Consider the following 15,812-nt stretch of genomic DNA (forward strand, 5'->3'; position numbering starts at 1 on the left):
TGATTGTTGATTTAGCTCCGGTCATTTCATTGCATTAGGAAAAAATAAAGTGGCCCCTGATATATGGGGAATACTTAATAATGGACTGTGCTGTTAGGGAAGGGTTTTGTTGTTTTTATATATGAATGTTAAGACTTCATCGTCTTGTATACGCTTTATTCATGATGGATGAACGTTGTGTATCTGAGACATGTTTCATGACGGAGGAATGCTGGGTATCCAGGACTGTGTTCATGATGAAGGAATACTGGGTATACAGGACCGTGTTCATGATGAAGGAATGCTGGGTATCCAGGGCCGTGTTCATGATGAAGGAATACTGGGTATACGGGACCGTGTTCATGATGAAGGAATGCTGGGTATACAGGACTATGTTCATGATGAAGGAATGCTGGGTATCCGAGACATGTTTCATGATGGAGGAATGTTATTTATAGGAGACCATGTATTTGCTGTCTTGTGTGTTTGTAAAGATAGTCTTGAATTTGTTATTCATGTTTTTTTGGACAAGGTGATAATCACTTGATGCACAACCATCTAAAAGATTAACTTGTCATCCATTGGAGGTCGTGTCAGGGTAACTTTCTTATCAGCCAATCATCACTGAGGCTTCTAAATTCTCAGTACAAGTGAGTGGATCATATCTGATTTCTCTGACTAGAAAATGAATATTTTGGTGGAGTTCCTAGTGCTACTATATAGTTATGGATATCTATACATCATGTTGTTCCATAGCGCAATGGCGTCTACGCCAAAGGTATGCCATCAAGGTGATATTTGTGTTCTGTGATGTTTTTCTTTTGAGGTGGTAAAAACTGGAGCCAAATCATTTTAGAAAGCTGAAATCTGGGCTCAAGACCCCATGCATCCGTCTTTTAGATGGGGCAATCCAAGTTTGAGGGTTGACCTGATGCGACCTTCTTTGGAAGTGTCGTCAGATTTTCATGCAGAGATTTGTCTTTGAAGGACATCATCATCATAATAATTATTACAATTTACATTAATAGCATGTCTTCGTCATGTCAGTTTGATATAGTGGTTGTCAGCGTTGTGAATACCAATGTGTATCTTACATCAGTACGGAAAGAAAATCATTAGAAAAAATTACAAAATGTTCTGGAAACATGATATGGCTGGAAAATTGCCGATGTGACTTTAAATATTAACTCACTCACTCACTCTGGAAACATGAGTGAGTGACTTAGAATTTAACATCATATCGTCAATATTTCAGCCCTATCGTGACGATCTGGAAACACGAAGAGATGATATCAATATATGATTATTGTTTTTATGATGAGCTGACTCGCATGTGACTCAAAATCAACTTAAGTGGAGGTCACTGAATATACACTGACCTCGTGAGCTCTTGTGTCTGACAAGTCTATTGACACAACGGCACGCCATAACAAAAGTAAAATGTGTTGAAAGGAGTTAGACCAAACACACAGTCAGTCGCTCTCATACAACATTCTGACCAGGACGGGCGGTTGGGTAGCCTTGTGGTTAAAGCGTTCTCTCGTCACACTGAAGACCTGGTTTGATTCCCAACATGGGTACTATGTGTGGAGCCGATTTCTGGTGCCCAGCGTCCTTATAGTGATAAAAATGGCGTAAACCATACTCACTCACTCACTCTGACACAAACGACATTAGCCGGCACAGCTGATCCCAATTTCTTATGAGGTTGATAGGCGCCAGCGGGTAGAAAACATACTCACTCCAGTAAAAGTAATGTCTCGTGTATAGCTGTTAGTTTTAGCATGTGCTTTATTCAGAACTTCATCAGGATGCTAGTTCACGTTAACAGCTCACACTTGATGCAAACTGGCAGGATGGCCGTCCCAGCAGTGCGGGCGTCCGTCACACTGTACGATGCTGTACGTGTCGTTGTAGTCTAGCACCACCTGATGGGTGTGACCTAGAGCTTCGCCTGTGAACATCGTTGTGTGCCGTCCAGATTTCAAGGTATCCTGAACGTCGTGGGACAAGAAGATGTCATGGACGTGTGGACCTGGTGGATCCTTGGTTGCGACGCCGGTTCTCAGGTGTAACGTCATCTAAGATAATACAATGACGTTCAAACATATAACACCATCTTTGATATTCAAAATGTTACACTTAAGATGTCATTCTATCTTTTTTTTAAAAGGGGGTACGGGTGGCCCAGTCGTCTAAAGCTGATGAGTATTAATTCGCTAAGCAGACTTCCGTCCCTTGGACACGCCAGAAACCTATAATTGTGGGTTCGAATCCCGTTTCGTCCTGATTATGTTTCTAGGTAGCACCATACCTGTGCTGGGGGGTTTCACAAAAGTTGTAAACGTCCGAGAACTGGGTGTGTGGCTGCTTGTACTGGTTTTATATAGTTACCCCATGGAGATACTATGCCACAGTTTAACATGAATACCCCACTCAGACAAAGTATTGCTGACTCTGAGCCGACCAGTCATGTTTCCCCTTGTCTTTCATATGACTCGGACGGGGATCGAACCACCGACCTTCCGCTCACCGGGAAGACGCAGAATAGGTCTTCAGCAACCCATACTTGCCGTAAAAGGCGACTATGCTTGTCGTAAGAGGCGACTAACAGGGTCGGGCGGTCAGGCTCACTTACTTGGTTTGATGCATGTCATCGATCAAAATTGCGTTGATCGATGCTCATGGTATTAATCACTGGATTGTCTGGTCCAGACTTGATTATTTACAGACCGCCGTCATATAGCTGGAATATTGCTGAGTGCGGCGTTAAACAACCAACCAACCAACCAAGGGAACCACTACACCACGGGGTGATACAAGTGGAGAAGCTATATATGTTTGGTCCATCTACTCCATCACCTCCACCTGTATCCGCATACACCTATATTCTACTACAGTTTCATTTCTGGCAATATTTGAGGAAATGTTTTCAAACCTTTACGGGCTGACTAATTTTGTTTGAGCCGGAGAGGGTTGGAGGATTCTCAAAGAGTCCCTTGTACTTTTCCATGTCCATCACCATGTCCTTGAGGGCGTCAAGCTCCTTCCACACGCCAGAACCCTCTCCATGGACAGGCACGATGGGGTACCGCATCCTGAGTCTCCCCACCCCCGGAATATTGGGAAGGACGACCCTAGTGCCCGAAGCAACCACTTGTTGCACCTTCCTGTGTTTGTCCAGCACCCCAACAGTGTTCTTGATGTCGAACAATGCAGGAGGTGTGTGGTAGAAGGCAGAGTATCTTGTACCGTTGTATGCCGTTTGGGGCGTGTGGCCTCCCACCCTTCCTTTGTCGGGAGCCTGTGATCCCTTTGGCCAGAACTCCAGGTTGTATGGGTTCCAGCTCAACACGGGGGTCATGTAGATCACCTCTAGGGGTACGGCGTACGTGTACCGCCGGGTCCAGGACTTGCACGTCTAAACATATAACAAGCACCGTAATTCCCTATACCCAAAAAAGTGAACCTTTAACTCCGCACAAAACAATAGTCCCACCATATTATGACGGGACACACCAAAAATGGGATTCCCACATTGTACCTATAACAGCTTGAGTAACCCACCCTTACTTTTATTAATAATGAGCAACGTACCACAGTCAATTGAAGAAAAATAGAATTCGAGGTCAAAGCGAATTGTCCGGTTCTACGAGCCAAGTTCTAATCCCCAAAGAATAATTTACGCCTTTGTTTATGAACTTCGAATTGATTTAGAACGTCCATTGATAGCAATACATCCAGAGTTGAATGCAAACAGCCGGGCAAAAGAAAGTATAGGATGTTTGATGGTGGTTAGAAATGAAAGACAATGGTTATTCGATGGTAATGTATTTGGCACGGGTATCATCAAATTTGCTGTGTTTCGGCGACTGTTGCCTGCCTATAAACGTTTTGATAGCGTTTGTATTATTTTGGTCAAATCCAACTTTCAAGTGTATGCTCATTTCTGCCCGTCAGTTGTATTTGTGGGGGGGGGGGGGACGTACACAAGAAATGGACTTTACGCATGGGCTTCATCCGTGTGTTGAATCGAGACCGACCCCATGAAGTGTACAATTTCAGAAATGCCAAACCTTGTTTTTAGTGACATGGTCGACGGTACAATGCTCTACACTCATGGGGGCAACGCGGGGCTGGTTGGTCTGCGCCACCCATATGTTCTGGTCGGAGAAACCACGATGCAGCACCTGTTGTTTCGATCCACTTTTCCCCACCTTGTACCATCGGTGGTAGTAAGCTGGAGAAATACAGAAAATAGTAAACTTTCAAGATTATTCACACCGAGTGCCAAATTAGCCTCAGCTGGAAGCTCCCATAAATCACCTTCGCATACCGAGCACTCCCGTTATTACGCCTATGAAAATAGGTGAGATGAAATGGGGTTTAACGTCGCGTCTAAGATTATTGCACTTATATAGCGACGTGCATGCACGTGTGTGTGTGGCTGCTTGTACTAGTCCGGACTGATGCCGATTTATAGTGCTAGCTCACTGAGATACCTTGCGGCAGGTTAACATGAATACCCCACTCAGACACAGTATACTGACTTCGAGACGACCAGTCCTTAATGCAGAGCGCCAGACACGGTAACAGCAAGTAACATGTTTAAACGTCTTTTTGATATGACGCGGCCGGGGATCGAACCCCGGACCTTCCGCTCTCCTGGCGGACGCTCTACCACTAGACCACGGAGGCGGTCTGTGAAAACCAAGTCATCTAATAACCCTGCCTTCACTCAGTCCTGTTCACAGATTGGGTGGATCGATGCTCATGATATCAATCACTGGAATGTATGGTCCAGACTCGATTATTTACAGACCGACGTCATATAGCTGGAATATTGCTGAGTGAGGCATTAAACATCAAACCAACCAACCAGTCCTGTTCACAGCCGGTGTCTGTCACGGTCCATTAGACAGCAGATCAATTTGACAATATTTATATTTTTCAAAGGAAATCAATATGTTTGTGACGCAAACTTAATTCCTCTTATTCTGTCAAGGTACCAGATTTGTTTGTTTACAGTTACATGAACATGCTTTGGGTCCAGCATGGGTAAAAAAGTAAGGAATGTCTGCTGAGCACATGTTAGTGACCTGCTGCCAGTTATATTACAAAATGGGATTCTTCTGGATGGTGACATCTTCTGCGAATTGAAGAATTATGTCCCAAATCAAATTACAAATTATGTCACCGTCCCACTTAAGCATGGGCATTCATATTAATCTATACTCATACACCAGTTACCTCAAAGTGTCATTTTGGTCAGTTCCACTACAAGGTAATATATAAAATATCAAAGTATCTAATCTACACATTCGAAAATCAAGACACAATTTTATCTTTGTCCATCGTGATATATACTGCTGAACGCGCAGTTAACCATAGTTACATACTCATATACTGTTACATGTATGTGTTTTGCTTCAGGTTAAAACACCCAACCCGTTCACCCCAAAATGTGTTGTGGTTCCCATAGAAATCACCTTCCCGAGGCAAGGGAGTTAACTGACTAGTTTCCACCCATGCCGAACTAGGCTGGAACAATGGAATAATGAATTTATGTATAGTCCAACCAATATAGGGTAACGAATTCAACATCCGGTTCGTAAACTGCCGTGCATATTTCGGTCGATTGCAGGATATGCAAAGCATGTGTAGCATCAACTGGGCGTCAACAGATATTTTTCAAATCTGTTCATGTTTTTAATCAAGGTGATCACGTGATTTGATGCGCTTCGCAAATTAAGAGCCGTTTTATTACAATATAGAGCTTGATTATAGATCAGATTGTCTTTGCTGGGTGCGCCATTTTGTTTGGAGCAAATGCAAGTGATATCAGATATGGAATCTGATTGGTCAATAGGAGAAACATAAAAGGGACATAACTCCACTGGTGGCGCTTCGATCGAGCCTAACAGTTCCAGCCTAGTCCAGCAAGGGTGGAAACTGGGCTTTTGAAGTCATTTAAGTCCCTTGCCTCGGGAAAATGACAAATTCTTTGACTCTTCCTTCCAGAGGAACAGATGTGAAAAAACAAAAAAGTAAAAACAGGTCTTGAAGCATGAGTTCTACTTCCCTGAATAACGGGCCAGGGGAACATACCTGTGTTAAGGGGTGTATCGTCTGTCTTTGAGGCGTCGTACAGTAGCTCGCCGAACACGTCCTCCTTCAGATTGGCGTGGTAGTTGTTCTTGCCGGGAATTTGGCTCATCAGCTCGTCCATGATCGAGAAGGTCTTGCCGCTGATAGACAAATACACGGTAGATGTAGAAAGACTGATAACATACAAACATTCTTAGAAGGTATACAGAAATCTTTGAAACCTAACCACAAATAATGTCGGCCCTTTTCCGTTGACCCATGGTCTGCATTTCGTTACGGACCTTGGCGTAGCTATGTGGTCTATGGCGTCACAAGTTGAGCAGAATTACGTCCATATCAGTGCTAAGATCGTAGGTTAGAATACCAGCTTTGACCCTGTTATGTCGGCCGTCACCATAGATTTGATCTTTGATGTTGTGGTAAACGTCTGAGTGCTGCATCATTTCGCGCTTTCCTTCCACATTAAACTGACTCGCCGTAATATAACTGGAATACTGGACGTTAAACCCAACTCACTCACAGGCTCTTGTTTTGATGTTAACCCGAGACTCGCAATAACACATGATCTTTGTTCCTGGACGCTTTGTGCCCACTAGTAACATAAACCATTTCTATAACTGATTTACTTTATAGTTACCATATGGTCAAGAACCAATATAGGGAGAGTCATAAAAACATTCGACAGAGTTGAAAGGAAGGACATAACAAATAAGATTGCGACTTTTTTAAAATTCGAACTCGCTGAATAGACACTGCTTCCTTATATTTCTCACAGCCTTGGTAGGCAGCGCTGGTTACCTCCATTATTTTGACACTTAGAGTGTGTGAGTGAGTGAGTATGGTGTTACGCCGCTTTTAGCAATATTCCAGCAATATCACAGCGGGGGACACCAGAAATGGGCTTCACACATTGTACCCATGTCGGGAATCGAACCCGGGTCTTCGGCGTGACGAGCGAACGCTTTAACCACTAGGCTACCCGACCGCCCCTTGACACTTAGAAACACCTTCTGCCTTACAATTTTCAACCTCATGCTCCCCCCTACAACTTGTGGACAGATATTGGAACTTTCCTTTTGCACCAGGATGATACGTGACCAAACCGTTGGCAGTTGTTACACCTTTTTACTGGGGTAGGAAAAGACGGACACGAAATGTTGAAAATGCATCTTTTCTGCGCTAAGGAAGATGAGTGTCAAATGTCAACAAAACAGAGGAAGTGATTTCTTCGTTCCCTCGTAAGGGATTTTTCACCTTTACGTTGATCATCAATTTCAATTACGTCAACATTATTTAATAAATAATTATATATCACATCTTTGCTTGCACTCAAGCTCTTTTGAACACAATCCCTGACGCAGATGTCACAAATCGTGGACACATTTAGAGCCTTCAACTGATCGAAAGATATGAAAAGAATCACTAGATTGCCTTTTTCATGTTTTCCCGTGAAATCGACATCATAAATGCTTTTTTTCTGAACATTGTGGGTCAAAGAAATTGAACTTTTTTGTAAGTCTCAATCTCGGGTCAACAGGCAAATATAACACACCAAAGTGTATTGGAACATCAGATATGGAGGTCGTTTCACTCGGAGTAATGTCTTGGTTCTTGTGTTTTTGTATACTATTAATTTGCACCAGTAGGCGTTTCTTCAAAGTCATAGGGATTATCAACATCCTAATACCTATTTCCGTCATTTTCGCTATCCATATTAAAGTGGACCCGACAAGAACCCCGCCAAAACACCTAACGAAATCTGTCACCACCAGAAAGGTTTGGTAAGAAGTCCGTGCCCCAACAAAAACAACAAACAGTAGCCAATATGCCAATAAGTAAGCCGATGTAAGCCTGGAGTATATCATATACCGTTAAAACGTAAACGAACAAAATTTAAAAAAAGCAAAAAAAAAGCGAGAACTGACAAAACACGTCTGACCTCACCGACAGTCCCTTAAAGATGAGGGACAGGTCTATTCAAGCAGTTTGCACTTACCCATCCTCATCGTAGAGAGAAAATCGTGCTGATCCATTTCGAAAGAATTCATCCATGGTCAGACCATGAGCAAATCTAGCCGACAGGTCATCTTGGAGATGGAGGTACTTCAAGGGAATGTCTCTCTTCAGTGGATGGCACAGAATACGGTAGTTCCACTGGGCGAACTTGGGCGTGCCGTGTTCCACTTCAATCATGGTGGTAGGGAGGAAGGCGAAGTTCTCCTTGACGCTCTTGCTTCCGGTATAGGATGTGAATATGACCTTTTCCTGAAGATCCCGCCAGCTGGTTGCGTCGATGGCGTGTCGGTCGCTGCTGAAGGGCTCAGAGAAGTTGGTGGTGTCCATGGTCCATGCTCCTTCCATGTAACACAGGACGGGTTTAAAGTACTTCCTGTAGTCTCGTGTGCTGTGGTTCTGATCCTTCCAGGCCCGGAACCATTCTTTCATTTCCGCCACCTGGGTAAGACGATAGTTGAATATATAAAAGTGACCAAACCATTTCAATCGTCATAAGAAAACTCCGCCAAACGCGGGGTCTGCTCAACGGCTCTAACCACCCCATAAACATGCGTGTATGAATCGTCACGGACTAATATCTAGTCTCTGAAATGAAAGTTGTTTAATAATATTAATAAAATGTAGCAAAAAAGAGTCTTTTCAGAAACTGCAGTAATCTGGACATTAGCAGTATATTTGTTTCAGGATCTGTAGGACAGACTGGAGTCCCCACCAAACAGGCTGTGCAGAGTTGCGTCCCTTAGGCACGCCAGAGACCCTTGGTTGTGGGTTGCAGAGGCAAGTGAAGTGTTGGAAGAGATGATGTCAAATCAGCTCCCCTCAATCCCATGCATAGGTAATTTCGATCAACGTTTAGATTAATCAATATTGGAATTAGTTTAACCAGTTAATGTGACTATAACATTACACAACTTTTATATGAAATGTTGATCGATATCAAATAAGTAAATGGGGGCACGGGTAGTCCAGTCGTCTAAGGCGTCGCGATTCGCTGTGCAGAGTTGCGTCCCTTGGGCGCGCCAGAAACCTAGGATTGTGGGTTCGAATCCTGGTTCGCCCCGATTTTGTTTCTAGGTTTGTCAGCACCATACCCGTGCTCGTGGGTTCGCCGAAGTGGTAAACGTCTGAGACCTGCATCACTTCGGGCTTTCCTCCCACATTAAGCTGACACGCCGTGATATAACTGGAATACTGTTAAAAGCGGCGTTAAACCCAACTCACTCACTCACTCAAATAAGTAAATATTCCAAAACCACCTGTTGAGGAACTGTTTTCTTAGACGTCACTTCCGGTGGAACACCAGGGAATGGAATGTCCTCAGTTGCCTGATACGCTGAAGATTTCGTGCTGGGCATGCGCAGTTTGTAGTCGTTGTGCCTTGTTTTGAAGTCAACGCCGTTCATGACCATGTCGACTTCCCCCATTCCAACGGTGCGATCATAGTTGGAATGGTCGTGCACAGCAGAAGCACCACTTTACGGAGAGACGATCAGTATTATTAAGAATTGACTTTAATATATTTTAGCATTTCTGCAGGTATAAAGGTGAAAACCTCTGTGCACACGTAGCCCTGCGGATTTACACACAGTGCGATGACCGGTTTTCACATTTATTCCTCCAAGTTAGTTTTTATAAGTAGGGTCGGTCGGGTAGCCTAGTGGTTAAAGCGTTCGATCGTCACGCCGAAGACCCGGGTTCGATTCCCGACATGGGTACAATGTGTGAAGCCCATTTCTGGTGTCCCCCGCCGTGATATTGCTGGAATATTGCTAAAAGCGGCGTAAAACCATACTCACTCACTCTTATAAGTAATAATGTCAGTAATAATTATAACTTAACAGACTGCATATGTTATCAATAAATCAAACTAACTTTTGTCAACTAAACGAAAGGGAGACATCGTTCGGCGCAATTATGCAACTCAAGCCTAGCCCATCAGTCAATCAGGACAAATAAGTCTACTAGTGAGGGTGGCCAAATTTATGTTAGTTTTATTGAAACGCAATAGAAAGCGCTTGGTTAGACAATCAAATACCGTGTAATCATTTGGAATTTGTAATCCTATTATTTATGAAATTGGAACAAGCAGCACACGTACTATCTGTGCCTCTTTCGTAAGTATCACAGGGACAAAAAGAGTTATTTCAAAGAACAAAGATCTTATTTGACCTAAATATACGATTCGTATCCAATTTCACATTTTGACTCGAGATCTTTAACATTGGCGTTAGTTCTACATGAATTCTTGACCTGAAGGTAACACGCAAGTGTGTGCGTGCGTGCGTGCGTGCGTGCGTGCGTGCGTGCGTGCGTGCGTGTAGTCTGGACAAGGCAAATCACTGACTGACTGACCTATCTGAAGGTGCGTGTCTGACTAATAGGGTATCGCACCGTCATGGCACTATCTGTCTGACTGACCCATCTGAAGATTCGTGTCTGACTAATAGGGTAACGTACCGTCATGGCAGTATCTGTCTGTCTGACCCATCTGAAGATTCGTGTCTGACTAATAGGGTAACGTACCGTCATGGCACTATCTGTCTGTCTGACCCATCTGAAGATTCGTGTCTGACATAGGGTATCGTACCGTCATGGCACTATCTGTCTGTCTGACCCATCTGAAGGTGCGTGTCTGACTAAAAGGGTAACGTACCGTCATGGCACTATCTGTATGTCTGACCCATCTGAAGGTGCGTGTCTGACTAATAGGGTAACGTACCGTCATGGCAGTATCTGTCTGTCTGACCCATCTGAAGAATCGTGTCTGACTAATAGGGTATCGTACCGTCATGGCACTATCTGTCTGACAGACCCATCTGAAAGTGCCTGTCTGAATAAAAGTACCGTGTATCGTCGTGGCACTATCCTCCTGTGTTTATCAGACTCACCTGTACGTGTGCGTCTCAGAATAATAGGGTCTTGAGCCGTCATGGTATTGTCTGATCTGTTTGATGCCAGACTGCCCGTCAGATCGGATTCTTTCCTCCGCGTACAACTGCTGCATCATCATCTGCGCCATGATCTCCTCCATCCGGACATTGAACTGATCCATCCTGCCCTTGAGGTTCCCGCGTGGGAAGGGTGTGGTGGTGGTGGTGGTGCGTACATACCCATACGCGTACCCAATCAAAACCAACAAGGCTAAACTGACGTAGCGGATCTGGAAACATGGAACATGACCTTGTAATTCCATCACACATTGCACTTCATTTTCAATCTCATTAAAATCAGATGGAAATCCATCGAACCTGAGCTTTTTTGAACGATCTCGTGCCGGAAGTTTTGATTTGTACAAATGAAAACCCAATTGTGTTCACCATCTTTGGTTTGTCACTGGTACGTATGGTCGCAGTAAACTGGTGCAGCCTGCGCCCCTTTGGGATTTCACCCACATGACACACCCTGAGTCTTTGTTTATCTGGAACAGCGACTTTCAGTTTCACCAAAACTTTAAATGTCTGTGTCAAATGTAGCTGCGGTCTCTGTCCCTATAAACGATTTGGATGTTGACTTTGATGATGATGCTTTTCAGAGTTGTGAGCTGTTCAATGGTGTTTTCCCAATAAATTCCCGATTCGAAACATACAGCACTGACAACCATTATGTACATGGATCATAATCCCACGAAAACTGCAACATGATTCGCTTCCTAAAGTACTTGCCTTCAAATATGTTTTGTTGTTTAACGACGCACTCAGCAATATTCCAGCTATATGGCGGCGGTCTGTAAATAATCGAGTCTGGACCAGACAATCCAGTGGTTGACATCATGATCATCAATCTACTCTATTGGGATACGATGACATGCATCAACCAAGTCAGCGAGCCTGACCACCCGATCCCGTTAGTCGCCTCTTACAACAAGCATAGTCGCCTTTTACGGCAAGCATGGGCTGCTGAAGATATATTCTACCCCGGATCTTCAGGGGTCTCAATATGTGTTCCTATATTTTCGATCATGCAACTTTATAAATACCTATCGGGTTGGAATCATCGAGAAAATACAAACATTTTGCCGCCATTGGTGAGCACACCAGTTTCCCTGACTCGATGAGTAAATAATTATGATATTGTTCCACGATCTAAAATTACGCGTGTATATTTGCACACGTGAGTAAAAGCAAAATCACTAGGCGTTCTCAAGGTTTTAGTCGGGGTGTTGTATATTGAGGGTAGTAAATGCAAAAGCTACATCTTCAGGCTCATTTAGTGGCAAGTATTTAACATGGGAAGACTTATTTCATATTGCAGAAGATTAAGGAGACAATTTTCTTTTCAGCTTAGTTTGACAAAAAAGGCTGGCGCATATAAAGAGTGAGTGAGTGAGTTAATATTTGACGTAACATCTCAGCCATATAGTGACGAACATATAAAGAGAGATATGAATGAAAGATTGACAGAGATACGGCTTGGTGAGAAAGTGTGTGGTATTGAGTGAGTTAGTTGGGATTAACGCCGCTTTTAACAGTATTCCAGTTATATCACGTCGTGTCAGTTTTATGTGGGAGTAAAGTCCAGACGTTTACCACATTGGTGAACCGTACGGGTATGGTGCTGAAAAACCTAGAAACATAATCGGGGCGAACCGGGATTCGAACCCACAATCATTAGTTTCTGGCGTGCACATGGGACGCAACTCTGCACAGCGAATCGTGGCGCCTTAGACGACTAGGCCAACCGTGCCCCCATAATGGTATTGACAATGAATGGTATGCTAATTGTCGTATGCACACACATTTTTGCTGTAAAGTGCACCTGAAACCTCCCGACAACTGGGTAAGAGAACCAATGCCAGTAGAGAAAATACAAGAAAGGTTAGCATCTACATCTACAGAATTATGGGAAACCTATTGGATGTTGGCTAAACTACAGCGTTCGATAGAATCCATGTATGTGAGTTTTTAGTAAATAGGCCATGGACGACTGCGTCTCCTTGCTATGTGAGCTAGGCTTGGCAGGGGTCATCAACTGTGCCAGGTGCAATCGACGGACCACACATCCCTAAAATTTGACAATTTAATATTAAAATAGAGAGACAGACATAAAGATTACCTAAATCGCCAGGCCTGGTATTGATTGATAATGGCGGATCCTTCCGATCATCGGTATAATTTTAGAAACATAAATATAGGATTTGTGTCCACGATACCAACTTTGAAATATTATACAGGGGTGAGAATAACTCATTCTGTGAACTGCACAAGTGTAAATTTACCTTTACATTTGCACAAACCCTTGACATGATGTAAATTTACCCAGGGAGCAAATTTGCACTGGTATGCAACATGACAAGCTTAATGACAACCTTCAGTCCTTGGATCCATTGGACTTTTGTTTCAAAACTCGGTGACCACAGATACAGTTATATACCTATCTTCAGAGGTTCATGGCCCACTTGCACAAAGCGATCCTAGCACTAAGATGATCTTAACTCCCATACTTTAACATATGCTTACAATAGTCTTCGCGCTAAGATCGTTTTGTGCAAGTGGGCCCTGGGCAATTTGTCATAAATGACAGATGACACCTGAAGTTTACTGAGTTGTGAAATGATGGACTTAATCACTGATAGCATTGATGTACAATTTGGAGGTAGACATTTAGGCAAGAAGTAGGCATCCCCATGGGCACCAATTGTTCTTATCTCCCCTTCTTGTTGATCTGTTTGTTTATAAATATGCATTGGAATTTCAAAGTCAAAGCATAGTATATAAATGTGGACAAGAAGTTAACTTAAGCTTCAGGTATATCGATGATCCGATATCGTTCAATAGCCACAAATGAGCCAATTCCCTTCAACCGATTTACCCACCTGAACTAGAAATATGAGACCAGTGTGACTATCTAATCTGTGTCATATTTAGATATATGCATAAAGATTCCGAGTGACAGTGCACAAGACTGTATGACAAGAGGGATGAGTTCAACTTTTCAAAAGTCAACTTTCCCTCGATGTCGACCAGTATTCCAACAGCTCCAGCCTTTGGTGTCAATGTTTCACAACATTTGAGGTATAATCGAGCATGCTTTGTCCACTAAGATTTCAAAGAGCGTCTACGACGCTTGCTCAGAAGTTGTTTGATCAAGGTTACAACATTCAAGGCCTCAGTAAAGCTTTCAAAAGGTTTTATGGTACACACGTGGAGGGCATATCCTAATTTGAAGCATCAGTGACAAAAATGATATCCTGTGCAATTCCCTATGTTCCGTGCTTTTTCAGGTGAACAATTGACTTGCCTTTGTATGTGTTTGTGATTTTGTGATGGGTATCACCGCTGGGGCAGGATACGCTCACCTTTTAGCGGAAACCTGGTACTATGATTATTTGTTGAAGATTCATAAACACATGCTCATGATATAGTCGGAATCGTAGCGTTGATTCTTATGAATATGGAAAGGGTTTTGTCGCTTTTAGTTAGGAAGTGAATCATGTTGCATTTGTCTTCAGATCACGACGCATGCACTTTGCTGAAACGAACGAAGTGCGATGCAGATTTTGATCTATGGACAGCCCGTAACCTTGTGAAGCAAATCAATACCAGCATTGTTCACATGGAGCATCACATATATACCGTTACTGCAGCTGCATTAAATGACTACATCAACTTACATCACTTTAACCGTTCCTCCCACCCCGCGAACGCGCAGTAATATAATTGCAATACTGTTTAAATTTACGTCAAACTCAACTCACTCACCAACGTCAGGGTTCACTCGTCACCCAAATGATCGGGGTTCGAATCCCCAAGGAGTATACAATGTTTTGCCACATGTACTTACCATAGTTGAATCGCTGTCACACCTCGAACCAAACTGTACGGTGTTATATAACGTTCTTCTATCTGAAGACGCCCATTTAAGAGATAACCAGCAGTTGGTTGCGCTACACATTCCCACCCGACCTGCATACGTTATCGCCGTTACATGCACCTGCAAGGCTCACAATTACTTTAGCATAACTATGCTTTCAATTATAAAAATGACTTATCATTTTTCGATAGAGAATAGTTCTACTTTGGGACTTCTGAATCGGAAAATGTATCATGCCAGATACAGGTGATAGTGTGGCACTCACAGATTTTGTGTGTCTGTGTGAACCAACTAGTTTGTTTGTTGTTTAACGCCGCAATACTCCAGCTATATGGCGGCGGTCTTTCAATAATCGAGTCTGGACCATCATGAGCTTCGATCAACGCAATTGGGATACGATGACGTTCGTCAACCAAGTCACCGACACTGACCACCTGATCCCGTAAATCGCCTCTTGCAACAAGCATTGGTTGCTGAAGACCTGTTCTACCCCGTATCTTCACAGGTCCAAATAACTAGTAAATCATACTATTATATAAATAATATTAATAATATTGATAATAATATCAGAATTAGTTATTGGTGTCAGTATTAGTATTAGTACAACGTGTATAAAGTAGTTGGGATTAATATTAATATCAGCATTTGTTATTAGTGTCAGTATTAGTGTATATAGTATATATAGTACATAGTGTAGTTAGTATTAGTATTAATTTTAGCATTATTTATTAGTATTATTAATAGCATTTACTATTTGTTTGCAGTAATTCTAATGTAATTCTAATGATGTACCGTGTTCTGACGTATGCATATCCTATATGTATGTCTAATGTCATACTATTGACGTATCATGTTCTGACGTATGCGATTCCTCTATATATGTCTAATGTCATTCTAAT

The 15,812-nt window shown here is 42.8% G+C and overlaps 1 protein-coding gene across 1 annotated transcript; it reads right to left on the reverse strand.

Moving 5' to 3' along the window:
• Positions 1–1,752: 1,752 nt before the first annotated feature.
• Positions 1,753–14,994, reverse strand: LOC139463900 (uncharacterized). The gene is made up of 8 exons (XM_071245319.1): positions 14,884–14,994; positions 10,992–11,263; positions 9,360–9,576; positions 8,084–8,541; positions 6,088–6,227; positions 4,056–4,219; positions 2,918–3,400; positions 1,753–2,060 (listed from the first exon to the last, which is right to left on the reverse strand). The coding sequence occupies exons 1-8, from the start codon at positions 14,992–14,994 to the stop codon at positions 1,812–1,814; spliced, it is 2,094 nt and encodes a 697-aa protein (XP_071101420.1). The 3' UTR covers positions 1,753–1,811.
• Between the last annotated feature and the right edge of the window lie 818 nt (positions 14,995–15,812).

Source organism: Haliotis cracherodii, unplaced genomic scaffold (genome assembly GCF_022045235.1).
Source record: "Haliotis cracherodii isolate W230 unplaced genomic scaffold, xgHalCrac1.p SCAF_16, whole genome shotgun sequence".
NCBI lineage: Eukaryota > Metazoa > Mollusca > Gastropoda > Lepetellida > Haliotidae > Haliotis > Haliotis cracherodii.